This window comes from Pseudoliparis swirei, chromosome 23 (assembly GCF_029220125.1).
Source record: "Pseudoliparis swirei isolate HS2019 ecotype Mariana Trench chromosome 23, NWPU_hadal_v1, whole genome shotgun sequence".
Taxonomy (NCBI): domain Eukaryota; kingdom Metazoa; phylum Chordata; class Actinopteri; order Perciformes; family Liparidae; genus Pseudoliparis; species Pseudoliparis swirei.
In genome coordinates this window covers 22,267,983-22,294,384 of record NC_079410.1, presented here as the reverse complement: position 1 = coordinate 22,294,384, position 26,402 = coordinate 22,267,983, and the positions used below count along the sequence as shown (strand labels likewise).

At 43.6% G+C, this 26,402-nt stretch overlaps 3 protein-coding genes across 4 annotated transcripts in view; 1 reads left to right on the top strand and 2 right to left on the bottom strand.

Annotated features, from left to right (window-relative positions):
* rab11fip4a (RAB11 family interacting protein 4 (class II) a) overlaps positions 1 to 10,899 on the bottom strand; it is a 30,296-nt gene extending 19,397 nt beyond the window's left edge. The window contains exons 1-3 of the mRNA XM_056406671.1: positions 10,559 to 10,899; positions 3,691 to 3,778; positions 2,079 to 2,164 (exon numbers count right to left, since the gene is read on the bottom strand). Coding sequence (XP_056262646.1) covers positions 2,079 to 2,164; positions 3,691 to 3,778; positions 10,559 to 10,711 — 327 coding nt within the window. The 5' untranslated portion in view covers positions 10,712 to 10,899. The remainder of the gene's footprint in view (positions 1 to 2,078; positions 2,165 to 3,690; positions 3,779 to 10,558) is intronic.
* Positions 10,900 to 12,275: 1,376 nt separating this feature from the next.
* Positions 12,276 to 17,070, bottom strand: coil (coilin p80). Its single transcript, XM_056406682.1, has 8 exons — positions 16,773 to 17,070; positions 14,625 to 15,856; positions 14,170 to 14,243; positions 13,948 to 14,037; positions 13,618 to 13,665; positions 13,465 to 13,534; positions 13,274 to 13,362; positions 12,276 to 12,891 (listed from the first exon to the last, which is right to left on the bottom strand). Exons 1-8 carry the CDS (start codon positions 17,021 to 17,023, stop codon positions 12,844 to 12,846), a joined length of 1,902 nt encoding a protein of 633 aa, XP_056262657.1. The 5' UTR covers positions 17,024 to 17,070; the 3' UTR covers positions 12,276 to 12,843.
* Positions 17,071 to 17,710: 640 nt separating this feature from the next.
* scpep1 (serine carboxypeptidase 1) lies at positions 17,711 to 26,259 on the top strand. Of its 2 annotated transcripts, none has more exons than XM_056406674.1 (13): positions 17,711 to 18,045; positions 18,197 to 18,246; positions 18,749 to 18,838; positions 19,465 to 19,620; positions 21,487 to 21,561; positions 21,847 to 21,919; positions 22,867 to 22,904; positions 22,989 to 23,117; positions 24,412 to 24,496; positions 24,587 to 24,700; positions 24,786 to 24,923; positions 25,004 to 25,167; positions 26,056 to 26,259. In XM_056406674.1, the coding sequence occupies exons 1-13, from the start codon at positions 17,988 to 17,990 to the stop codon at positions 26,110 to 26,112; spliced, it is 1,227 nt and encodes a 408-aa protein (XP_056262649.1). In that variant the 5' UTR covers positions 17,711 to 17,987; the 3' UTR covers positions 26,113 to 26,259. The 2 variants fall into 2 exon arrangements, with proteins under 2 accessions (XP_056262649.1, XP_056262648.1); XM_056406673.1 differs by having other exon boundaries at positions 18,197 to 18,324.
* Positions 26,260 to 26,402: the final 143 nt, after the last annotated feature.

The following is a 26,402-nucleotide window of genomic DNA, read 5'->3' as shown; positions in this document are numbered from 1 at the left end:
CCTTCACATGCACTCCATTAAACTAGTGGAGCGCCACACACACACACACACGCAACATTAAGCACTCCATCTTCATTTTAAATCACCCCGTTTCTGTGTGTAAATGTAATAAATGCTCTTTTCATTCATGAAGTAAGAAGCAATTATCTCTCTGAGGCGTGTGTGTGTGTGTGTGTGTGTTAAAACAAACATACGGTATCCGTCATGGTGTCCTCCTGAAGCTGGAGGGCTCACACACGTTCCACTGCAGCTCACTCGTTCACATGTGAACACACACACTGCTGAAGCCACGCCTCCTTCACCCCCCCCCACCCCGCCTCTCTCTATATATATTGTTGCTCAGCAACTGTTCAATCTCTCATGGCGGGGTGACGACACACAAGTACATACAGCCACTTGTGATATATTTTTAATCGATCGTGGAGTTTAGTGGAAGATCATTTCTGCTAGAAAAATAAAAATGGATGTAATCTTAGGAATGATACAAACATAAAACGTTATTTTAAATAGGACGCTTATTATTTTAGTAAAGGAAGCCTGTTAAAGAAATGTCATGCATAAATAAATGAAGAAATCCGTGTGGACACATAAATAGATAAATAAATAAATGAATAAATACAGAAATGTAGAAATAGATTTATTTAATGATGTCCTGTTTAGGTATAACTGCGATTGATTCATTCCTGTATTTATTAATACATTTATTTATACATTTATTTAAGCATTTATTTTTGTATTCCTATATTTATTCATGCATTTATTTATTTATACTTAAGACATTTTAGGTCCTCCATATACATGGGCCCTTTTAAATTAAGATAATTATTTAAAAAATAGCTGTAATCTTAGGAATGATACCAAAAAAATATATATATTTTAAATAGGACGCTTACTATTTTAGTAAGGGAAATCTGTTCAAGAAATGTCACGCATAAATAAATGAAGAAATACGTGTGGACACATGAATAGAGAAATAAATAAATGAATAAATACAGAAATGTAGAAATAGATTTATTTAATGATGTCCTGTTTAGGTATAACTGCGATTGATTCATTCCTGTATTTATTAATACATTTATTTATTTATTCCTGAATTTATTTATTTATTTATACATTTATTTAAGCATTTATTTTTGTATTCCTATATTTATTCATGCATTTATTTATTTATACTGAAGACATTTTAGGTCCTCCATATACATGGGCCCTTTTAAATTAAGATAATTATTTAAAAAATAGCTGTAATCTTAGGAATGATACCAACAAAAAAAAAGTTATTTTAAATAGGACGCTTACTATTTTAGTAAGGGAAATCTGTTCAAGAAATGTCACGCATAAATAAATGAAGAAATACGTGTGGACACATAAATAGAGAAATAAACAAATGAAGAAATACAGAAATGTAGAAATATATTTATTTAATGATGTCCTGTTTAGGTATAACTCATTCCTGTATTTATTTATACATTTATTTAAGCATTTATTTATTCTTGTATTTATTTATTTATACATTTATTTCAGCATTTATTTATTTATTCCTAGATTCATTTATGCATTTATTTATACTGCAGACATTTTAAGTCCTCCATATACATGGGCCCTTTTAAATCAAGATAATAATTTTAAAAATAGCTGTTGTATATTCTGCTTCATTCCTCCCAACTGGCTGAATCCCGACGCTCGGTCCGTGGCCCGACACTTCAACCTACACGCTGCGGCTTCCATGGAAACTGTGAAGTAAGTCACACGAACAAACATCCAACGTCCCTGTAAACCGAGAAAGCCCCGATGCGCTCCGTACGGCCACTAGAGGGCGCCTCCGTGCGTTGATTTCAGACACACAGAGGCGCTCGCACCAGGCGGAGGGAGTTCATGAGCAAGGGGTTGGAGGTTCCCGCCCACCCGGACAGTGAGATGGTGGGTGGAGCTAACGCTTTGAATGCAGAGCAGCCACGATGAACACAAACCCGCTGGAGGTGGAGAATGTACGCCCCACCACACACACATCCAGCTTTGAAGGAGAACCACGCCGGCCTCAGTGTGTGTATCCATGTGCACATGGCGGTGGAGGCTCGTACCTGGTAGATGTACCCGTTGTCCGTCACAGACTGGTTGGAGGAAACGCCGCGAGGACCCACGGCCATCTTCAGGATCTCCTCGCAGCCTGGTGGAGAGACGAGGAAGAGTCACGACGGGCGACTCCCTGAGCGGCGTTCACATCTCTGGTGCATCTAGCACCTTTTATTTGATCTGCGTATTTTTAAAACTAACGAGAAATAAATACCTTGAAAAAGGAAAGAATACAAGTTATTAACCATGCATCTGAAGAAGGACCGATAGAGAAAAACTAATTAAGCAAGTAAATTAATTAATTAATGCAACGTTGTCGACACTAGATTCCATCTCAACACACATATTCAGAGGGTCCTATAGACACCTGGCTCTAGAATGACATATGTGGAGTTTAAAGATAGTCTGTTTAAGAGATAATGAGTCTCTACAGCAAACAAAATACCCAAGCGTGTGAGGTTATGGAGGTCACTTGCCAATTTCTTTGTTCTGACATATATTTCGGTCAATCTGTCCACATCGTGGATTTCTTTAATGATTCCAGTCCAGGTTTTTATTGGCGGTGGGTCGGTTTGTCGTCCTTTACGAGTGCTGCTACTGTCAATGTCATTTCCTGTTATCCTTCTGGTAGATCGCCAAAATAAAGTGACTTGCCTGTGAACAGGATCTGCTGAATAAGATATGGGGGTTTGCTCTCCCCTCCCAGCATGTACGGTTTGATGTAGTATTTTTTCATTTTAGGGGAAATAAAGAACCAAATAAGGTTCTTCCAGCCAAATTCAGGCCAATACTTAAACCAGGAAGTAGAAGATGTGGCTTCACACCTGCTGACCTGGTATTTTATCTCCTAGTTCTATGTATGTTGTGGTCGCTCCTCTGGTCTTTGTCATTCCCTGGTAAACCTTTGACATGACTACCTATGTATGCCCGTACTGTTATTACCTTCGCATTGAAAATGCAGAAGGTTATGTTTTGATCGCCGTGTATTTATTTATTTATTTATTTGTATGTGTGTTACTCGCTTAACTCAAAATGTATTAAACCGAATCGCATGAAATTTGGTGGGATGATTAGTTATTATCCGGAGACCATTTGATTAGATTTTGGGATCGATCGGGTCAAAGGTCAGGGTCATGAAAAGTTCAAAATATTCTTGAATCGCATGAAATTTGGTGGGATGATTGGTTATTATCCGGGGACCATTTGATTAGATTTTGGGATAGATCGGGTCAAAGGTCAAGAAAAGGTCAAAATCTTCTTTTTACCATAGCGCGGTCAATTTGTATCCAATTGGCAACTAATGCCAACATGTTCATAATTCAATGCCCAATCTTGTGATATGCGAATGTATGCGCTCTACCGAGTGCCCATTCTAGTTTGTATTATGTTATTATGTTGTATAGTTACCTCATGTAATGTATTTTTAAAAGTACTGCCATACCTGTATATATATATGGGAAAAAATCATACTTTTCCAAATCGTATTAGTATAGTATGATTCAGGGAGACGTATGTTATTGAGTGTGATATCTTGTTTTCTTCTTAGTAAGTCTTTTTCTAGCTTTCTGAACTATTTCATAATGTTATATAGATCTGGGTTTTTAATGTCGCTCTTCTCACCTTTAATGGCGAACACTCCGTGGCAAAAGTCTTTGAAGTTGACCTTCCCGTGCGCGTTGGGATCCAGGTACCTGGTCAACTTCTTCACCTGCAGAGGCAGAAGAACACAGAGTGTATTCATGAGGCGTTAGTTCAGAGGCCCGCCACTCTGACGTGGGACCGTTGAGCTGTGCCAGAGACTCTGAGGACGTCCGTTGGTTTGAATCTCTCTCGCTCACTGAGGGAATGCAACGCGACGAATACGTCCAGAACTGTCAAATGTTTCAAACTGTTTTAAACTACTCAGAGCCCCCCCCCCCCCTCCTCCTCCTCGGTGTGACCCAGTATTTCCAGCAGGCTTACTTTTACTACAAGGATCTTTACATACAAGGCAGCAGAAAAGAGTCCTAAAACCAGAAGATAAGTCAGAATAGTTTTTTTAAAATAAAGACTGTGGTTAAAATAAGCTAAAGATGTTTCCACATCTTCTTCTACGGTGTAACATAGGTCATTAAACGCACCTCTTTTGAAGTGTAGTTGCTAACTAGGACTACAAAACACCATCCCTCCAACACCAGTCCACAAGCTCTCTTTTTTAAACTTCTGCACACAACGTTCTCCATTCAAAGATCCTAAAAGTGGCGTTCAGTGATGTTCTTTACCTTCACGAGCATCCTGCAGAGGAGTCGACACGAGAAGCATCTCATTATCATTCATCAGGATTCATCAAACCCAGTTCTGCTTCTCCACTCGGCATCATGAGCTTCGAGTTGAGACGTTTCAGAACCGGTTCACAGTTCATCACCGTGGCAACCGAAGGCGTTATATTGTCATATAAACTACACTATGCAGAGTATGCGTGATGTAATGATTTGGTTTATTATAAAATAATGCAGACAACGTACAGAGCTGAAGCCAAGTCACTGCAGACTGAGTACAAAGTTGTTTTCGACACATGAGTGTGAATATGATGAGAGATGTTTGTAAGTTTACTGCACAAAACGATAAAAAAGGGATTAAAAGAAGATGTGTTTCTATTGTAGGGGTCTAGTTATGGAACAACGTTAAAATAAAGGTAAGAATGGTTTAACTCATTTATGGTTTTCAAAAGATTATTTATAAAACAATATTTGAAGTGTGATTGAAACGTATGTATATGGGAGATATATATATATATATACGTATATATATATACACATATATATGTATGTGTATATATATATATATACACAAACATATATTTTTTCTTTGTTATTTTTCTTTATTTTATATTAATTTTCTGATTTATTTGATTATAATAATTTAGGATAGGAATATATAAGCATTTTTTGCTTCCACCTTTTCAGTCTTTCAGTTTTGTATATTATATATAATAATATTGTTTTGCAATGGTTGACTGAATAAAATACACAACAACAACAAACAACCTATTTCCCAAAGATTGGAACAAACCCCTTTCAGTTACTTCTGCTGACGTTCACCCGCCCTATCTTCAACATTATTGATCTCCCTCCTGATCGGCTCACTGTGGGTTTCCTCCAGCCGACTGGGCGTCGCCGGGCAGAACGCAGCCCGAGTGACTCGGCGCCGCTCGGCGTGCAGAGCCGCCTTCAGGCTCCTTTCTCTCCCGCCACGCACGAGACGACGGGGCTCTTCCTTTAACCGACTCGAGTCGCACGTCAGGAGAGTAGGATTACTCAGAGCCGACGGAGGTGAAGACCGACGGACTCGGGCTGTGGTGCTGAGGAGAGCTTTGGTGGGAGAGAGGAGGATGAAGAGGAGGAAGAGATCAAAGAGTTCACTGTGGATCCACCTGAGCTAAAGATGTTCTCTCTCTCTCTCTCTCCATCCCACATTCCCCTTTCTCTCTCTCTCTCTCTCCATCCCACATTACCCTATCTCTCTTTCTCTCCATCCCAAATTCCTCTCTTTCTCTCACTCTCTCCATCCCACATCCCCCCCTCTCTCTCTCTCTCTCCATCCCACATTACCCTCTCTCTCTTTCTCTCCATCCCAAATTCCTCTCTCTCTCTCTCTCCATCCCACATTACCCTCTCTCTCTTTCTCTCCATCCCAAATTCCTCTCTCTATCTCTCGCTCTCCATCCCACATTACCCTCTCTCTCTTTCTCTCCATCCCAAATTCCTCTCTCTATCTCTCGCTCTCCATCCCACATTACCCTCTCTCTTTCTCTCCATCCCAAATTCCTCTCTTTCTCTCACTCTCTCCATCCCACATCCCTCTCTCTCTCTCCATCCCACATTACCCTCTCTCTCTTTCTCTCCATCCCAAATTCCTCTCTCTATCTCTCGCTCTCCATCCCACATTACCCTCTCTCCCTTTCTCTCCATCCCAAATTCCTCTCTCTCTCTCTCCATCCCACATTCCGCTTTCTCACTTTCTCTCCATTCCAAATCCCCCTCTCTCTGTCAGACTCACAGACACACACTCAACACACACGCACACACTCACACACACACACACACACTTAACTCTGCTACATCAAACATTTCCTTTCATGTCGGCCAATTAGAAACCAGTCCCTTAATATTATTATTATAATAAATAATGTTTATATTAACTATAATAATGTACATGTTGTGTGGAGGGTCAACGAGCTAAAATTGGCACAACACAACCCGAATGACGTGTGTGTACATAAAATAACACACCTGGCGGAGGTAAACAACACCAATAAAGACGATGTGTCATCACGTGCGCTCGCCGCAGTCGACTAATCGCCATGGAAACGGATGCTTCTGGACGCGTCATCGTTTTCTTCCAGAAAAGTCAGATGTAGATACGGCGCAGCATCTCATTACTTATTAACCGACCAATCCGCTCGTGAGACTCATCGGGAAGCTCTCGTCGCCATGGTGACAAAGAGCACATGGATAAGAGGAGCTGCGGGAGAGGGGGGGGGGGGAGCGGTGGTTATTTTTAGTCGAAGTCTGTTCTGGGCGCTCAGCTCGGCCGCCATGACAGCTTAAAAGAAAAATAGATAGTTTATCTCTTATCTCTGATGTACTTCACAGCTCTTACGTAATCCTTTCATATCTCGCTTTTGAAGGAACTCAAAGCCACTTCACACGCTACACTCACACACCGTACGGGGAGCGACTCAGGGTGAAGGCTCTTGCTCAAGGACACAAGGACGAGGGCGGGGATTGAACCGCCGACCCTCTTGACTTAAAGAGCGACCTGCCCCACAGTCGCCCCCTGCGGAGAGTTTCTCCAGCAGCGTGTGAAAACCAGCCTGTGGTGGCCATTTGTCTTTAGAAATCAAATCAAAATATAAATTAAACTACCACTTTCGCCAAAAAGAAAGTAATGTCCATTTCGGTATGTTATGATTCTGATCATTTTCAAAACGCTGACACTTCCTCTCTGTGCTGGTGAAAACCATGGGCCGCCCCAGTGCATGCTGGTCCTGTTCCTACCCACATCTACATGTAACCACATGTTACCCAATCAGTGAACCTAAAACTAAATATATTCAAACAACAATCATAATGTATTAAACTAAACTGCAACTATCATAAGAAAAAAACTCTATCATATCAAAATATAACCTAAATAGCAATGAATAATCAATATTACTTTACAATAAAACTAAATACTAATGTCTAAATAAATGGCTCCAACACAACCTGCAGCTGGAGGTGTATCAGCTTCGTCTGTCACAGGTTGGTCCTGTCTTGGGTCTCGTAACTTCCTGTTTTATTTTGAAGCCTGACTCCTCCTCTCGTTTCAGGTCTCTTTGCCTTTCCTCATGTGTCACCGGTGTGATGGTCTCCCCTGACGGTCTCCACCTGTTCCCCGTGACCAGTGGTCCCCAAACTAAGGCCCGCCTCCACATTTGGCCCCGCCCCCTGAACAATACCAGAGACGCATTATGATTTTTTTTTCAGTCTGTCCACACAAATCAAAAGACGAGCCCCTGTCAAATAGAACGGAATAAGTTATTAGTTATTAATTATTTGGTTATTATTTATTTCATACAGTGTTATTTATTTCCTGACTTTTTTTTCTGTGAAGATCCCGGAAAGGGTTATTAATATTTGGTTATGTGTGGCTTTCTGGAAAACAATAATAATAATAATAATAGTAATAATAATAACAATACATTTAGGCACCCCTGCGATCGTCCCACTTTTTCTGTTACAAACTGCCCCCGCCCCCATCAGAGAAGGTGATGTGGCCCTCACAGGAACTGTTTGGGGACCCTCATGTGCTCATCGTCTCGTCTCCCTTTGGGCCACAGTGTTTGGTCCTCGGCCCTCAGCCACAGCTAGAGTCTCTTTCTCAAGAGTTTTACCAAACCCCGTGAGTTGTTTCCTATTTCCTCCTTGAGAGTGACTTTTCCTTTGTAAAGTTTCTAGTTTAGCTTTGTTTTGTTTTATTGGTCCTCCCTTTGGAGTGACTGAGTTTAGATGAGACAGATAGTTTGTAGCGCCTCCAGTTTTAGTTGTGCCTTTTCCTTTTGTCCCGTTTTCTCTGTAGTTTTGGTTTTCCTTTTATTGGAGACTTTCATTATGAGAAAGTTTTGTCTTTCGTGAGTTATCTTGCCAGGCTCGAGTATATCTAGTGAGGTTTTTTTCCATAGCCCATTTATTTGGTCACTCCTCAAAGAGGATCTGAATTCAATAAAGTGGGCTCATACGTTCTATCCTCTGCATCTGAGTCCTCATGTTAGTCCTAAGCCTTCGTGTGTCAATGCAGTTACAAATATATCATTTATTTGTCAATAAATAATTGACTCATAAATAATTGACTCATAAATTATTGCGTTATGTTGTGTTTTTAAATAAAATCCTTATTTTAACTAGATCTCACCAGGTTGAATCGTGTATAGATGTAAGTGTATAGCTGGAATGAGTGAAGCCAGTGTGGAGACCATGTTGGCACACAGACACGGCGATAGACACAACACAACTTTTACACAAAAAGGAAAATATAAAACAGTATTTGGCTCCAAATCTGAGAATATGATGAAGTGGTAGGTTAGCATGCTGCAGAATCCTGGAAAACACAATCAGATGAACCAGGAGGAAGTGAACCGCTGGCAGCCTGCCAGCAGCAGGTTCAGAGCCACAGAGCCCTGGCACCCGGCAGTGCGCTCTCCATGGTGCTGAACCTTTGAGCCAGGCACTGCCTCCTGCAGCAGTACTCCATCCTTTAAGTATTTAAAGTCATTTGAATAAAAGAAAATAGACAAATGGTGTCATAAAAAAGGATTAGCGATGCCGTTCACGATAAATGCCTCGAAATAATATTCATCCTCATCCTTTGTTTTGAGAGTTGGAGAACAAATAATGCTGAGTCTACAGAACGACTCGTTTCCCTGGCAACTATCACGGCTTTTCCCAAATGACGTAGAGAGTTTGAGATCTCCTATTATCAAATGTGTTGAAGAATAGATGGAAAACAAACCTCCCTTGGGGAGGATGAACCCGGACCGGACGAGGTTTTGGGCTGAGCCCCGAATGTTTACAACGTCTGGCTCCGCCCCCTGAACCTCAACCTCGTTTACAATGCTCACAATGTAAGCGATCAATTTATCAACCGAGTGTTTCACGATAATAATCCAAAGAGACACTTTTTATTCTTTGGTGCAGTCGGTGAGTTTTCCCTCTGAAGTGATGAACCAATCAGAAAGGAGTAAAATCACTCTTTAACGGCAGTGTTCATAACTTCTAAACCGACGGCTCACATTGCTTCGTAGTAAGTGGTCAGAAGCAATGTTATTTTGGGAAGCACTGCCCAAACTTACGGAAGACGAGAATTTATTTTGAGATAACCAGGTCATTATTTTTGTTATCTGCAGAAAATGAGATATGCAACTCGTTATCTGGAGAACATGTTGCTCACATTCAGGTCTGGATGGAGCTGAGCACGGACTGTAAATAAAGGAATCCAGTAAATAAAAAGTATATACCCACAGTCTAAGAGCTGAGAGTCTGCTCCACTCTTGAGAGTCCTACCAACTTCATCTCAATTTCAATATTAATCATGAGGGAGTTCCTCTTCTGGAAAATCTGTCAATAAGCTGTTTATTGGTGATATAACAGAGGAATGTTTATTGAGGTTATTAATCAAATAAAACAGCGATCCTATAAAAAAAGAAAGAAATCGAATGTCGCTGTTAAGCAGCATTTATTTGTATTGATTTGCACACTTGTCCACAAAGGCCCGAGGGTATACATTTATACGTAGCACCACATACACGGTATTATCCTGCATGGTTGTTACCACTGAAAAGAAGCTCCTAGATCTCAAAGAGCCAACAACAACAATCCATTCACCGCTGGTGCTCTTAGTCACTGGGATGTTTTCTGGAGATGTGCTGGATCAATCATAATAATATTATATTATAATACGGCTCCAGCTATTATTAATAATACAAATAATAATAGCTGGAGCTGTTTAAATAAATAAATATTAGTATTTATAATAATATAATATGGCTTCAGCTATTATTAATAATACAAATAATAATAATAAATGGAGTCGTTTAAATACATATTATTAATACGGCTCCAGCTATTATTAATAATACAAATAATAATAGATGGAGTCGTTTAAATATATAATACATATTATTATTAATACTGCTCCAGCTGTTATTAATAATACAATAATAGCTGTGTAACCCATGAGTCACACGGTGGTTAAATCTGTCACGTAGCATAAAATGCGCTAATAAGCTAGCTAGCTTCTAGCTAAGAGTCCCCGTGAAGCCTCACCGCCGCGAACACACCTGTGACGTGAGGGGTAGGTGGCCCGTTGACGCCAGGTTAATAATTAACCTTCTCAAAATGTCGGTTGAGGACCACAGACATGTCCGGGTTTACCTGTCCCTCGTGACCCCCCCCCCCTCCTCCCTCACCTCGTCTCCTTGGCCGAACTGAAGACCGAGGTCCACCAAGTGCTCCACCCGGATGAAGCCGTCGGCGTCCTCGTCGCACACGTCGAACACCTCCTTGAGCCTCCGCAGGAACTGCAGGAGTTGCTCCTGGTCGGGAACGTCGAGTCCTTCCATTGTAGAGCTGGTCTTCGACGGCTGGGAGGGGACCGGGTGTTATTGTTCTCCTTCTTCCCGGTTAAAGAACCGCTTTGACGGTCGCCATCGCCGCCGCCGCCGCCGCCGCTGCTGTGACACGAGCGGCGCCGCTCGTTGGAAGATGCGCGAGGAGTTACGGAAAAGAACGATGATTCACGAACAGGGCACGAGGCGTTTCGTCACAAGGATGCGTTAAGACTGTGTGGAGGTCCATCTCTTGAAATATAAAATATAATAAATACTTACGACGGAAAGAAATATTCCCTTCTTCAGTTTAACCACTTTAAAATAATAATTAATAAAATATATTTAGAATTTAATCATAAATAAATAAAATAAATGTTTACAGAAATGTCACTTGTGTGCTAAACGTAAACTTAAAGCAGTTATAACTAAATAAATATACTTACATAAATATATATATATACAAGCATAAATAATTATTTACAAATATATAAATATTTACATAAATAAATATACACAAATATTGGCATAAATATATATTTAAATAAACAAACATAAATAAATATACACACATAAATATATATTAAAATATATAAACATAAATATATATTTAAATAACTAAATAAATATATATTTACATAAATATATATGTATATACATAATTATATACAGGACTGTCTCAGAAAATTAGAATATTGTGATGAAGTTCTTTATTTTCTGTAATGCAATTAAAAAAACAAAAATGTCATGCATTCTGGATTCATTACAAATCAACTGAAATATTGCAAGCCTTTTATTCTGATTTATTGCTGATTATGGCTTACAGCTTAAGAAAACTCAAATATCCTATCTCTAAATATTAGAATATCATGAAAAAGTATACTAGTAGGGTATTAAACAAATCACTTGAATTGTCTAATTAACTCGAAACACCTGCAAGGGTTTCCTGAGCCTTGACAAACACTCAGCTGTTATAAATCTTTTTTTTTACTTGGTCTGAGGAAATATTAAAATTTTATGATAGGATTTTAGAGTTTTCTTAAGCTGTAAGCCATAATCAGCAATATTAAAAAAAATAAAAGGCTTGCAATATTTCAGTTGATTTGTAATGAATCCAGAATGCATGACATTTTTGTTTTTTTAATTGCATTACAGAAAATAAAGAACTTTATCACAATATTCTAATTTTCTGAGACAGTCCTGTATATATGCACATAAAAATATATTTACATAAATATATATATTTAGATATACTACTCACGACATAAAGAAGTCTCCTCTTTTGCAGTTTAATCACTTTTAAATAATAAATGAAATACATTTATAATTTAATAATATTTAAATTAAATAAATGTTTACAGAAATGTCACTTGTGTGCTAAACGTGACCTTAAAGCAGTTACAATGTTTTGCTTTTCAACCCAAAACTATTGGACCTGTACATAATAATAGTTTGAGAATGCAGCATGTCCAAGTAAAAAAAGTGAAAATATTAAGTTTACTCTAAACAGCACACAAAACCTTGATTCTGGAGCATCTCCAACAATGCAATGCAAAATAAATTAATAATAATCAGACGATGGTGGTGCAACAGCTCCAAAAAGAAACATTTATTAAGAAAAATACAAAATATTCTGCGTTGAAATCTCACATTATAAAGTTTACGTTTGATTTAATGTCTGCCAAGGTACACAGGAAGTTAATATGATAGTTTTACATTTTAACTCAATATAGTTTGAGGTCAAACTCATTTCACTATTTTCTAGTTCTTGCAATCCTAAAATATTTTTTTCCTTTTCCTGGCAGAAATTAGTTAACAGTTTGCATCGTAAGTGTTTTATGAGGGAAAAATTTTTTTTATACAAGACTGATATCAGTCACATCCTTTTACAGAACATAAAACCACTATGTCTGAGTCCTTTAGGCACTCACACATTCAACTGACATAAAAAAAAAACATCCAGCCCCAATTAAAATGCAACTATTACAACATGTGTCAATACTTTCAGCTGTAAAGTGATGATTTATTTTGGAGGGCGGAGAAGAGACATAAACGACCACAATCACATCCCCTATGCGACGTACAGGAGCGACTCCCTGGTGTAACGCTGGAGAATGAGTGGACGAGGGTCTGGTCCCGTTCCCATGTTAAAGGACCAGCCTCGGCTCCAGCAGGGAGTCCCAGCGCTCCGTCACCTGAAGGAGGAAGTGAAGACGCTACTTTAACCGCGGTTACGCTGAGACTCCAAGAGGGAATGAATGTGCATAAATAAATAAATAGTTAAAATATGAAGAAGAAACTATAATATGTACACTACCGTTCAAAAGTTTGGGGTCATCCAGACAATTTCGTGTCTTCCATGAAAACTCACTTTTATTTATCAAATGAATTGAAAATTGAATAGAAAATATAGTCAAGACATTGACAAGGTTAGAAATAATGATTAATATTTGAAGTATTAATTTTGTTCTTCAAACTTCAAGCTAAAAAATAAAAAAACACATAATAATAATTGATATACTGCCAATAGATCTCCCTAAACCCCACACCCTGATGTTTTAATGTGCGCCGGCTTACCCGAGAGCCTCTGGACACGGCGTACTCCACGCTCTCCGAGCCGTCCGCGTTCTGGTAGACCAGATCGAACTTGCCGGGTTCTACCGGAGCTGAGGGAGAAGCGGCGGGTTACAGATGTGTGGCACGCGGTAGGAACATCTGCCCGCTGCCTTTACAATGAGCGGTGACATTGCATGTGAAGTGATGCCTACCCCGAGAGTTGTTGAGCACCAGTAGCTCAATCTGCTTGGTGGTGAGGTCAAAGCTCACGATCTTCCCCTCCTGAAAAGTGCACAGCGACGCGGTCGTTCAGCGGCGTGAAAGAACAGCTCGTTACCTCCGAGGTCAGAGATGATGTCACTCACCTTGTACTCCGATACCTCCGGGGTGTAGTTCTCAGTGAGCTCCAGTAACTGGAAGCACACACACAAAGAAATGAAGCTCACAACTCGACTCACAGTTCAAAGTCAGACCATCAATGTGGTCGATTACTGGCTGGAATTACGTAAGATGTGAAAAGAGCATCAGATCTACTGGGAACTGTTCCTGCTTTACGTCTACGAGCTTGTTGGATTTGCCAGAAAACAACCGGTTACATTCATAAAAGAAAACATATAGGGAAAAAGTCAAATTTCTTTGGGAAAAATGACTGAATTCAAGCTAAAAGCATTTAGCGCGAAGAAGACGAGACTGACCTTGAAGGCAATCTTCTGCCCGACCTGCGGGGGGGCGGCGAGCAGCGGCATGGCGCTGTAGTCCCGTGGAGGGGCGTCTGCTGCTCCGTTCTGTGCACAAGAAGCCCGGAGGTTAAACACACGGCGCTTCTGATTGGACGGCGAAGGCAACGATTATGTATCCGTGGAAACGGATTCTGATGAGACGATGGCGAGATGTCGCCGGCGTCCTCCGGTACCGACCTGCAGGACCACGGACATGTTGGTCAGCTTATCGGTCCGGCAGGACGGCTCCACGGCTCGGTCGGAGTTGAAGCCTAAAGCAGCGCCGCCGCCAACGGCTCCGCCGCCGCCAACGCCTCCAACACCTCCGCCGCCGCCTCCAACGCCTCCTCCAACGCCACCTCCAACGCCGCCGCCTCCAACGCCTCCAACGCCGCCTCCAACGCCGCCGCCGCCTCCAACGCCACCTCCAACGCCTCCAACGCCGCCGCCTCCGCGCCGCCCTAACGCGCCTCCGCGCCCGCCTAACGCGCCTCCAACGCCGCCGCCGCCTCCAACGCCGCCTCCAACGCCGCCGCCGCCTCCAACGCCGCCTCCAACGCCGCCGCCGCCTCCAACGCCACCAACGCCTCCAACGCCGCCGCCTCCAACGCCTCCAAAGCCACCGCCTCCAACACCTCCAATGCCTCTGCCACCACTGCCAACGCCACGCCCTCTGACGCCCCCCCTGCCGGCCCCCCGTCCCATATCCTCTCCACGCCCACCGCGCCCGCCCTGGCCTCGGCCGCGACCCCTCCAAGGTAGCGAGCCTCCGCCTCCGCCGCCCGCCACGAGTCCCGGCGGCTGTGCCGGCCGGCGGATGACCAGCCTGATCTCTTCCTCGCTGTCCGACAACTCAGACTGGCGGCCAGGCGGGGCTGCAGCGGCGCAGCTCGCCGCTCGCCTCTGCGAGCTGCCCTTTGCAGACTTGAGGTCGGGGGCGCTCGCTCCTCCTCCGGGCGCCATGGTTTTCACCACCGCGGCCTCGTCGCCGGAGGTTTCCGAGGAGGACGGCGAAGGAGGAGGGCGGGTCTTTGTCTGGGTGGGTTTGGAGGTGGGCGGAGCCTTGGAGGAGGGCATTGTGGGTGCTGGCTTCTGGGCAGCCGGCCTTTTGGGGGCTTCGTCTTCCTCGCTACTGGAATCTGAAGACGGAGCCTTCTGGGGTTTCGACTTCAGCACCGGGGGCTTCTGGGGGATTTTCACAGTTGGTTTTTTGGGAGAAGCAGCTGCTTTGGGGGCAGCGGGCTCCTCCTCCTTCTTTCGTTTCTTTTTCTTCTTCTTCTTTTGTTGCGTCGTCTCGCTCCTCTCGTCACCTGAAGCCTGCCCGGTCTCCACGCTCTCCTCAGCCCTCTTCTTCTTCTTCTTTTGTTGCGTCGTCTCGCTCCTCTCGTCACCTGAAGCCTGCCCGGTCTCCACGCTCTCCTCAGCCCTCTTCTTCTTCTTCCTTTGTTGCGTCGTCTCGCTCCTCTCGTCACCTGAAGCCTGCCCGGTCTCCACGCTCTCCTCAGCCCTCTTCTTCTTCTTCTTTTGTTGCGTCGTCTCGCTCCTCTCGTCACCTGAAGCCTGCCCGGTCTCCACGCTCTCCTCAGCCCTCTTCTTCTTCTTCTTTTGTTGCGTCGTCTCGCTCCTCTCGTCACCTGAAGCCTGCCCGGTCTCTACGCTCTCCTCAGCCCTCTTCTTCTTCTTCTTTTGTTGCGTCGTCTCGCTCCTCTCGTCACCTGAAGCCTGCCCGGTCTCCACGCTCTCCTCAGCCCTCATCTTCTTCTTCTTCTTCTTGCTCATTCCCGGCCCGCTCTCCTCCGCGGGTCTCGCTCTCTTCCTGCAGCTTTCAGCGGGAGCATCTTCACAGCCGAGTGCGTTGGGCTGGTCCCGACAGTCCACCTTCACCCTGGAGGAGAGGATATCACTTTAATTATTCATTTAGTGAAGCAGCAGCAACCACGTTTACATATATACACAAGAGAAGAAGAATCAGTTTAGTACACAGGTAACTTTCATTTGGGGCGGGGCTCGGAGAATCAGTGACTTCTTTTAAATCCCTTCTTAGAAAACAGCTCATTTAGTGGTTTCTTTTTTTTAATTTTAAGATTCTATGTGGTTTAATTCTCTGTAGAGCACTTTGTAAACTCTGTTTTTTAAAAGGTGCAATATTTAAAAAAAGTATTATTATTAATCTCTGTGCTGCAAACAACCGTCTGCACAGAAACCACATGGTACCATGTTTACACAGAACATCAGATCTTAAACTGGCTTCTAGGTCGGCCATCGCTGTATTAATTAACTGTATTATTGTTATTGAAATAATTTAAATGTAGATTTAAAGCAGCAGACACAGAAATGCGTATACGTTTAACGTTAATACGTCCAACGTTAAACTGTTTAGTAGTTTTGCATAGCTGCTTTGAGAGAACATCCAGTAATCCACCTTTTGCGAGTTCGAATGGGGCCCACCACATCATTGTATGTGGCCCCTGGCGGCTTGAAAGCCAGGTGATCGCCTTTTCTTCAAGAAATATAAGAAAAATATCCCGTGCTTTTATTTTGAAGGTTTCAAATTAAATGGATTTAAGTCATAATATTAGAGAAAAGTTCTTATGTACAATATTTCTACAATCAAATAAACAATAATGTAATGTGCAACTGACATTTAGACAGGGACTTTGACCGGAAGTGCTCTCCCCAGAATAAGAGCTCGCCTTTGCCCCGGGGCCCCAACATCCTCAGATGCCTCTGTTAAGAGCCGACCTGGGGTCTGCTGCGCCACTCAGGCCCACGAGCTGGTAATTTAGGAGAAGCGCGCGCACCTGACGCTGTCGTTGTCCCGCACCACGAGCGCGCTCTCCGTGTGCGGCAGGTAGCAGTCCTCCACGAACAGGCTGAGGATGCTGCCGCGGCCGAACTCGAACTTCTCCCGGATGACGCTCTCCAGGTCCGCCACCACGCGGCACGCGCTCAGGTCCACGAGCAGCCAGCACCTGCGGGAGTCGACCACGGCCGGCGAGGGGTAGTCGAAGTGCAAGCGCACGCGGATGAAGTTGTTGGTGTGCGCAGCCATGCCGGGTAATGGACCTCACGGGCAGCGCCTGTTCCGCCGGCAACAGTGTGGGTATTTCCGATCGAGACTTTCAGAATAAGAGCGTCGAGTTATTGTCTTTCAAATGTATTAACGTTATCAATTAAATCCAGTCAGTTATCTTTATTGTCACTTCTTACATAGAGAAGATCTGAAAGTACGTTTCTCCCTTGTACAAAATAAAGCGATTGTAGTAATAAAAATAATAATAATAATAGTAATAAAGTGCAAAACAGCTAACAACAACAACAAAGAACATTTAGACAACATATAAATTATAAATGAAGAACTATTAAAAAAAGGCTCTTTTAGAAAATAATTCATTGACAATAATAAAGATTCTATTGGTTACAACTTATCAAAATAGACGATTTCTGAAATGCCCCGAATTTTAAAAAAAAGAAAAGTTGATAGGCTATTTAAATGTCATATTCATTATTTCTTTATTGTTGCAACACATACGTGTATCACAAAGTGTGTTTTGTTGTTGTTTACTTCACATCTAATTACTAGTGTACTTTATCCTGTCATGCTTTTATTTCGAAGGACCAGCGTCCAGCCGGAAGTGTTGTGTTGCTCGTGCTTGGCGCCTGTCTGAAAGCCAACTCTTTCCCAACACTGCCCCCTGGCGTGGAGGCAGAGTATCACCTCGGTCCGCAGACAGGAAGACAACACGCTGAGTTCAACGAACCAAGGGAAGTGTCGTACGTCAGAAACGTTTTATTTGGGGACTAAACTTGAGCCGATAATAATGGTTTGGATCTAGTGTACAGTTTAGGTGATTTAGGTTTGCTTTGGTAAGCATTAATAAATATATATATAGAGAGGAGAGCGCAGAAGAGAGAAAAAACAACAAGACACCGGTCAGCTGACCCCGCGTGTGATCACGTGACTCGTATCAATAAGTGCACAGCAGACCTCCACGCCTTCATTTCACGCTGCAGCGATGGACCGGACAGCAGCCTGCAGCTTGGCCCTCGTCCTGTTGTTGGTCGCCCACTCGGGTATGATTATGGTTATTATGGTCTGTCTGTCTCGGCCGTCTGCAAAACGACATGTTGACACGTTTTCATACGTCATTGTTTGTGTTTGTTTACAATCTGGAACCTGACCCCGGAGGTTAAAACCTACCCGTGTGTCGTGCACCCCGTGCAGGGCTCTCCAGTCCCACCCCGGCCGGCAGAGAGGCATGGAGCTACGTGGAGGTGCGGGACGGGGCCCACATGTTCTGGTGGCTCTACTCCGCCCGCAGCCTGGACCTGCCTCTGGTCCTGTGGCTGCAGGTAGGAGGCACTGCTCCTCACTGCCCACGACTTACTCTGTACCTTTTACTTTGAGTCAGATCCCCAAAAAATATGCTTTAAAGTTTCATTCTTATGCTGCTTCTTGGTTTTCACACTCCAAGTGCGGTACCAGACGTTAAACTGGAGGCTTTAAGTCGCTGCTGGTTGAGTTCCTGATAGAATGTGGAAGTGTGGAGCTGAGGCTGGATGAGTAACCGCTGTGCTGCCTCTATTCTCAGAGCAGAGGGGGAACTGACTCATGTAGTCAGGAGAACCACCTGGGTACACGACGACGACGATGATGATGATGATATGGTTTTATATATCCAAAACCAAACTAGTATTTTTCAGGAAATAATGGGTCATGTAAAAGTCATGAAATGCTGTTTTAATGTTGGAGCTTTATGTGTGTCTGTGTCTTCAGGGGGGACCAGGAGGATCAGGATGTGGCTTTGGGAACTTTGGGGAGATCGGGCCTTTGGACGGGGACCTGAAGCCCAGAAACACCAGCTGGGTAAGAAGCAGCCCTCCAGCCATGTGTCCGGGGTTGCTGTGTTGGGTTGAGCCATTCTCTGGAGCATGTCGCATAAAGGAGAAGTGACTATCGTAGAACCACTGACCGGGTCCCAGCGTTGTCTAATAGAGCAGTGGGTCTCAGTGGTACCGCCAACGTCGCGTTTGATTACATTTTTAGGTCATTTCCAAAGCTAGTTGTAAACACATTTTTGTATTTTATTTACAGCCCAGTTAATTGTTTTCATTTGTACGGGAGGTGTTCCTTTGCAGTTTAACACTCAGAAGTGGGCCTTTAGGGTTTGGCTCTAAGATTGGAGGAACCAGCCAGAAGAGTATGCTAGATTCCAAAAAAACACGTGATGCAAACTTTTTTATTTTTTAAAGCTGCTAAATCAATCCAGGCATTGAAAATATTGACGCCCCCTTCATTGACTTGTTGGCCCATATTAAAGTTTTTTCTTTTTTTTTCACCCAAGCTGAATCCCCAAAACTTTATCAGCTCATCTCTGCTAAACGAGATACAATTTATCTGTGTGATTCTTTGTAGAGAAACTCCTTTGTTTGTCAACTACTAATGTCTTGGTCTTAGTTGAAGTGCTGACGTGTCCAGTGTGTGGCGTTCAGGTGCAGGCGGCCAGCGTCCTGTTCGTAGACAACCCCGTGGGCGCCGGCTTCAGCTACGCCGAGCGGCCGGACGGCTTCGCCACCGACGTGGCCACGGTGGCCTCCGACATGCTGGTGCTGCTGCGGCACTTCTTCACGGGGAGGCCAGAGTTCCAGGTGTGACCGCTCAGCCAGGCTATCATTTTATACTTCTCCTAAAAATATTTTTTATAAATATTTAACCAGGTGAAACCCATTGAGATTTAAAATGTATTTTTCAAGGTTGACCTGGACAAGACGGGCAGCAACATGAGAATAAGACAAGTTAAGAAACATTGACATGTTTGGGAACCTGCCATCATTTCTTTCTTTTTTATATTTAAATGCAGTAGGCTAAGTGTTATAATAAAAATGGAGCTTATATTTTCTTTGTAAAATCTAAGTAGATTGAATTTCCCCAAACCTTTCAAACCTGCCATTTTTGGAGGGACTATATTTTATAGTGTTAGAAAAATGATAATGTATTATATACATTTTTATAAAGGCAGGTTATTTTATTATTAGATACAAACTGGCTGGTTAGGTTTGCTAGCTAGGATTTTATTAAACGTGGTAAACAAGTTGGTTAAACTTCACTAGCAATAAGTTAGCCAACTTCACTAGCCGTACATTAGCCAACTTCACTAGCCGTACGTTAGCCATCTTCACTAGCCTTACGTTAGCCAACTTCACTAGCCGTACGTTAGCCAACTTCACTAGCGGTACATTAGCCAACTTCAATAGTAGTACGTTAGCCAACTTCACTAGCAGTAAGTTAGCCAACTTCACTAGCCGTACGTTAGCCAACTTCACTAGCCGTACGTTAGCCAACTTCACTAGCAGTAAGTTAGCCATCTTCACTAGCAGTGAGTTAGTCATCTTCACTAGCAGTGAGTTAGCCATCTTCACTAGCAGTGAGTTAGTTATCTTCACTAGCAGTGAGTTAGCCATCTTCACTAGCAGTGAGTTAGTCATCTTCACTAGCAGTAAGTTAGCCATCTTCACTAGCAGTGAGTTAGCCATCTTCACTAGCAGTGAGTTAGCCATCTTCACTAGCAGTGAGTTAGTCATCTTCACTAGCAGTGAGTTAGCCATCTTCACTAGCAGTGAGTTAGTCATCTTCACTAGCAGTGAGTTAGCCATCTTCACTAGCAGTGAGTTAGTTATCTTCACTAGCAGTGAGTTAGCCATCTTCACTAGCAGTGAGTTAGTCATCTTCACTAGCAGTAAGTTAGCCATCTTCACTAGCAGTGAGTTAGCCATCTTCACTAGCAGTGAGTTAGTCATCTTCACTAGCAGTAAGTTAGCCATCTTCACTAGCAGTGAGTTAGCCATCTTCACTAGCAGTGAGTTAGTCATCTTCACTAGCAGTAAGTTAGCCATCTTCACTAGCAGTGAGTTAGCCATCTTCACTAGCAGTGAGTTGGCCATCTTCACTAGCAGTGAGTTAGCCATCTTCACTAGCAGTGAGTTAGCCATCTTCACTAGCAGTGAGTTAGTCATCTTCACTAGCAGTGAGTTGGCCATCTTCACTAGCAGTGAGTTAGCCATCTTCACTAGCAGTGAGTTGGCCATCTTCACTAGCAGTGAGTTAGCCATCTTCACTAGCAGTGAGTTAGCCATCTTCACTAGCAGTGAGTTAGTCATCTTCACTAGCAGTAAGTTAGCCATCTTCACTAGCAGTGAGTTAGCCATCTTCACTAGCAGTGAGTTAGTCATCTTCACTAGCAGTGAGTTAGCCAATGTAATGCTAGCTATGTAGCCTGTTTGCTAAAAGAGTAAAACTGTTAAAGGAATACTTCACCCCTAAAATAATCTTTTGTATTTTGAGGCATGTGAGGAAAATGTTTTTCCTCTGGATGGATGAGTTGTTGATGAGCTGGTCAATTTTGGCGGTGAAGTATTCCTTTGTGTATACTGCTGCTTCTCGATGCTAGTCTTGTATGTAAGTGCAGCCCTGGCTTAAAAACAAACCGTTTCTTAAAACCATGTTGTTCTGCACAGAGCGTCCCCTTCTACATCTTCTCCGAGTCGTACGGAGGAAAGATGGCCGCCGTCATCTCCTTGGAACTCACCAAGGTGAGTCCACGGCCAAATGTCGCTTCTCTTTCCGAGGTTTCCTCTTTCAGCTCACTGACGTTGATGGAAGAATAGGCTAAAAAAAGTTGTGTTTTTAGAAGTACTGAACGTCAATGTTCTGCTTCATAGTAGAGTAAACATGTTTAGTTTCCTCTTGGAACTGCATCCTAATTTAAAGGGAGTACGTCTGGGGCTTTGCTGGTTGTAGTTTGTAATTGGGGTTCATATCTCCTCTTGAAAGGGTTCCAAGGAAATGATTCTATATTTGATTTGCCGTCTGTCCAGGCCGTTGCTCAAGGGACGGTGAAATGCAACTTTGCTGGTGTGGCTCTTGGGGACTCGTGGATTTCCCCACTGGGTCAGTATCCGTCAGACACGCCTCCGTACGCGTTTACCAAAATGTATCTGGATATTCGGATTGGTAAAATCCCTTTTTCACGTGGCACGATGGCAAAAAGACACGCGTTTATTTTCAACATGTGAAATGTAGTCCGTCGCCCCCAAAGCCGTCATGAGGTCTAAAGTGTGAGTTGTGATGGGGCCCCTCGCGCTCGATGGAAATCAGGACTAGAATGCGGTGAATCAAGTTGAACAGTATTTAATGGCAAGGAGTTTAAACGAAAGTTTAACAAATAACCAAAAGCTCACGATCGTGGGCTCCGTGGTGATGAGGGCTCCGCAGGTACGAGCTCCAAGGAAACGGGTGTTGCTGTCTGATCAGCATCAAGACGAAAGCGCGATTTTCCCAGTACGACGTGTGTTAGTTGCAAATCAGCCAATCACCTATTCTCAAAGGTTAGTCAAACCTTTAACACCTTCTCGTTGGTTCAAAGTCCCGCTAGGAGTCAAATGTCATGAACCCCGGGTCAAAACGTCACTTCCGGTCAAGTCACTAAACAATTATTTTCACAATAAAAGTCCCGTCTGTTATTGTCTGCATTAAAGTCACTTTCATGGGCTTCAACCGGCTTCGACAGTTCTGAAATACTAAACTAACATTCACTCCATGCACATACATAACATTACTGCTTGCCATTGACATATACATAGAGTAGACAGTACCCCTATGCTTCATAACACATTAACAACAATATCAATATTCTCCCTAATATTTCCTATTACAATATCTTTCTATATGTATTAATTTAAAACATAAGACTCCCTCTGTACATGTGCAAAATCAAAATAAACTGTTACAACCTAACACAACCTAACAGTTCATAATAAGTCGTCCTTCAGGTCGACCTTGCAACAGATTAATTGCATATCTCTTGCTGAATGATGACCGCTCTGCTTCCCCCACAGACTCTGTGATGACCTGGGGCCCGTACCTCTACACCACCGTGAGTAACGCACAGCAAGTTGTTGTTGAATGTCTCGCGGCGGTCTGCTGAGTGTCCGTGTCGTCGCGGCCTCGCCGTGTGCAGTCGCTGCTGGACGACCACGGGCTGGTGGACGTCCGCGGCGCGGCGGAGGCCGTGAAGAGAGCCGTGGAGCAGCAGCAGTTCCTGAAGGCCACGGAGCTGTGGTCGGTGGCGGAGACGGTGGTGGAGCAGGTCGGTCTGATGCCTTCAGGGTCACTTTTAAATAAACGGAGCTTTGTGTATTGTACCGTTTATCAGTAAATCTAAAGGACTAGTCATGTTGGCGGGGGGGTTACTGTACAAGTTAAATGTGTTTGTTTAGTGTCAGGGGCGTTGGTAGGATTCAAAAAGGGGCGGGGCTAAGCCCCAAGGGGAGCGGTATGTTGGCGGGGCCGGAGATCTATGCTTAGAGACAGTTTCACATTTGAACTACCTGGACTTACAAGTTCCCTCCGTGCATCATTTACGTTGAGCTCAACTCATCGGCTGTAGTCCTGGCTGTCGTTGGCGAGAGACGTTACTTGGCAGAGTGAAAGCCAGCGCGGCGGCCTCCCCAAGGTCCTAGTGCCCGGGGATTCTATCGTTAAGTACGATGATCGGCGATTGGATTGTAATTTAAAACATACGAACCAGAGTGCACACACATGTGTAGCGTGTTAGAGTTATAAATAACATGTCCACGTGAGGAACGATAGTTTAATTTAATAACGTTAAAAAAATAAATTATTATGCCAAATTAAAATGGTCCCAATGACTCCCCTGTGTGGTTTACCTTTTCAAACGAGGGTTAGGACCTGTTTATTTAAAACTTATTGGGGACAGGCTTATTTCAAAGACAGGCATTTTATTTTGTATCTTTCTTAGTGCATTTCGTACATTAGGATGTCGAATGCTTTGGGCCAAAAACACCAGGATGCTCTACTGCAGGGCCACGTCAGCAGCACGGCGGCCCTCCAAGGTTGTAACGGAACCATATAAACATTAAACTACTCTCAAACATAGTGTTAAATAACTCTAAGCATTTGATTATAGTTTATTTGTGTGTAGAAATATTGTACACAACAACATTTCTCTAATATTATACCAGAAATCCAATTAATTTGAAACCTTCAAAATAAAAGCACAGGATATTTTCTTACATTTTTAAGAAAAGGTGATCATATGTCTTTCAAGCCGTCAGGGGCCACAGAAAATAACGTGCCAGGCCGAAATCGGCCCGCGGGCCTTGTGTTGGACACCTGTGCTCTGCTGCATCGGTCCCATTTTTGCATGTCAAGTTATTCTGACTCAAAATCCCTTTGAGCAGCAGCAAGAGGTACGAAGTTCAAGGAGGCAGTACGTTCTTTGTAAAGGCAACTTGAACGAGGAGTTTTAAAATGGCCGACTTCCGATGTTCCGAGGTTCCTCTGAAAGTTTTCTCCATATTAAATATTGAAAGTGATTTCCTCGCAGCATTCACGTGTTCTTGTCTTGGTTTCCTCCTCAGAACACCAACGGAGTGAACTTCTACAACATCCTCACCCAGCAGCCGGACGACAGCCCCTCCTCCGTGGCGGGGGAAGACTTCATCGGTACGTCTCCGCACCGCCTGCGATCGCATCCACGACGCAGTTTAACTCTTTCCCCCGTTTCTCTTGACTCTAATGTTCCGTCTCCACCAGCTCTGCAGGCGCGGCGCCATATTCGACCGCTGCACAGGCAATCGCTGAGCGAGCTGATGAACGGACCAATCAGGAAGAAGCTGGGCCTCATCCCGGGGAATGTCACCTGGGGAGGTACCGAACCTCGGCCGCGGATCTTTTTCTTTCCTTGTATTATACATGCTTGACCCCCCCCTCCCCCTCCCCCTCCTGTCGACAGGCCAGGCTGAGGCCGTGTTCAGCAACATGGCGGGAGACTTCATGAGGCCGGTGGTGGACGTGGTCGACAAGCTGCTGACCGCCGGAGTCAACGTCACCGTCTACAACGGACAGTTGGATCTCATCGTGGACACCATGGGTAACTTCCTGTTGAAGAGGGGGCGGGGCCATGTGGGGGGTTTGCGTCCCGTCACACGGATCCTCTGCTTCCCGTCACAGGTCAGGAGCTGTGGGTGAAGAAGCTGAAGTGGGAGGGTCTCGCCGGGTTCAACGACATGAGGTGGACCCCCCTGGAGGACCCCGCCATCCCCGGAGTTACCCGAGCGTTCTGCAAGACCTATAAGAACTTCACCTTCTTCTGGATCCTCAAAGCCGGTCACATGGTAAGACACGGGAGAGGACGGAGAACCCCAGACACCCGCTGTGGCGTTGTACTGCATCATTTCATCCTTCTGTCTGTCGTGTCAAACACTTTTTTTGTAATTTATGTGATATTAATAACTTTTTCTATTGTTATAAACCACATTCTAAATGTTTAGTGGATTAATGTGACCTAATTCGTGTGAAATAATGTCTGCAACATTAGGCCATTGTGAAAGTGTCTTTCATTCTCTCGACTGACCAGCAGGGGGCGACTCCTCTGGTTACACTGATTGTAGAGTCCATGAGGGATTGAGTCTACTTATTTATTTCTTATTTGTTTTACTTAGGTAAACATGAGTTTATGTCTCAGTCTCTAGTTTCAAGTCTTCTTCTCTACAGCATGATGTCATCATTTATACTTTATGGTCATTTAGAGTCACACAGACCATGAAGCAGGGGACGCTTTAGGGGCGGGGCTTCAAGGTGATTGACAGGTTGCTGCCGCAGTGTTTTCCGGTCTAGGAGTTTAATGGAAGTTAATTGTATAAATTTTTCAAATATAGATATATATATTTTTTTTCTATTTTTGTTCTGGTTATTAAAGACGAGATGACGACAGCCAAAATGTCAAACCCCAAAACAGTCCCCTAACTACTGGAAGAAGCTCACTTCTTAAATGCAGTTTATGGTCGATTATTACATGGAACATTTTAGATTTGTATACAAAACTTTGTTTGTTGTTTACTCTGAGCCAATCGGCTGTCGAGCGACTTACAATTTATACAGTCTGCTACTAAGATGCTCCCGATTTGAGTAATTTTGACTAAACGTTCCCGACGTGAGATGGTGAATAGCTTTATTTCTATAAAACGGTTATAGAATAAACAATCTCTTTCTCTCCGTCACAGATTCCCTCGGACCAGGGCCCGATGGCCTTGCAGATGCTGAGGATGATCACCCAATAGGTCTGACCCACTGGCACCAGCTGGACTGGCTCTGACAATCACATGACCTTTGACCCCCCTCTGCTAAACCCAAATACTGGTTACAGTAGCAACCTGTGGAAGCTTCAGCCATAAGATCAATAAAAACGTTTTTATTTTGTAAATGCTGCCGTGTGGTTTCTTCTGTGTTATTACTCCTCTTTCCCATGATGCACCTGGTTTGTCCACTTTGAATGGGACGGAGTGGCCCATTGGCCTGCTGTCAGTGTTTGAGGGCTCTCTGGCAGACACTGAGCCTTTCACATAAGTGC

Excerpts from the sequence above, each read along its gene's own strand:
- coil (XM_056406682.1), bottom strand. The coding sequence starts at position 17,023 with ATGGCTGCGCACACCAACAACTTCATCCGCGTGCGCTTGCACTTCGAC. Across the intron at positions 13,363-13,464 it reads GGTGCTCAACAACTCTCGGG|CTCCGGTAGAACCCGGCAAG; the intron begins GTAGGCATCACT and ends CTTCTCCCTCAG. Across the intron at positions 12,892-13,273 it reads CCGTGTCCAGAGGCTCTCGG|GTGACGGAGCGCTGGGACTC; the intron begins GTAAGCCGGCGC and ends TTCCTCCTTCAG.
- scpep1 (XM_056406673.1), top strand. The coding sequence starts at position 17,988 with ATGGACCGGACAGCAGCCTGCAGCTTGGCCCTCGTCCTGTTGTTGGTC. Across the intron at positions 24,497-24,586 it reads GGCGGGGGAAGACTTCATCG|CTCTGCAGGCGCGGCGCCAT; the intron begins GTACGTCTCCGC and ends CGTCTCCACCAG. Across the intron at positions 24,701-24,785 it reads GGGGAATGTCACCTGGGGAG|GCCAGGCTGAGGCCGTGTTC; the intron begins GTACCGAACCTC and ends TCCTGTCGACAG.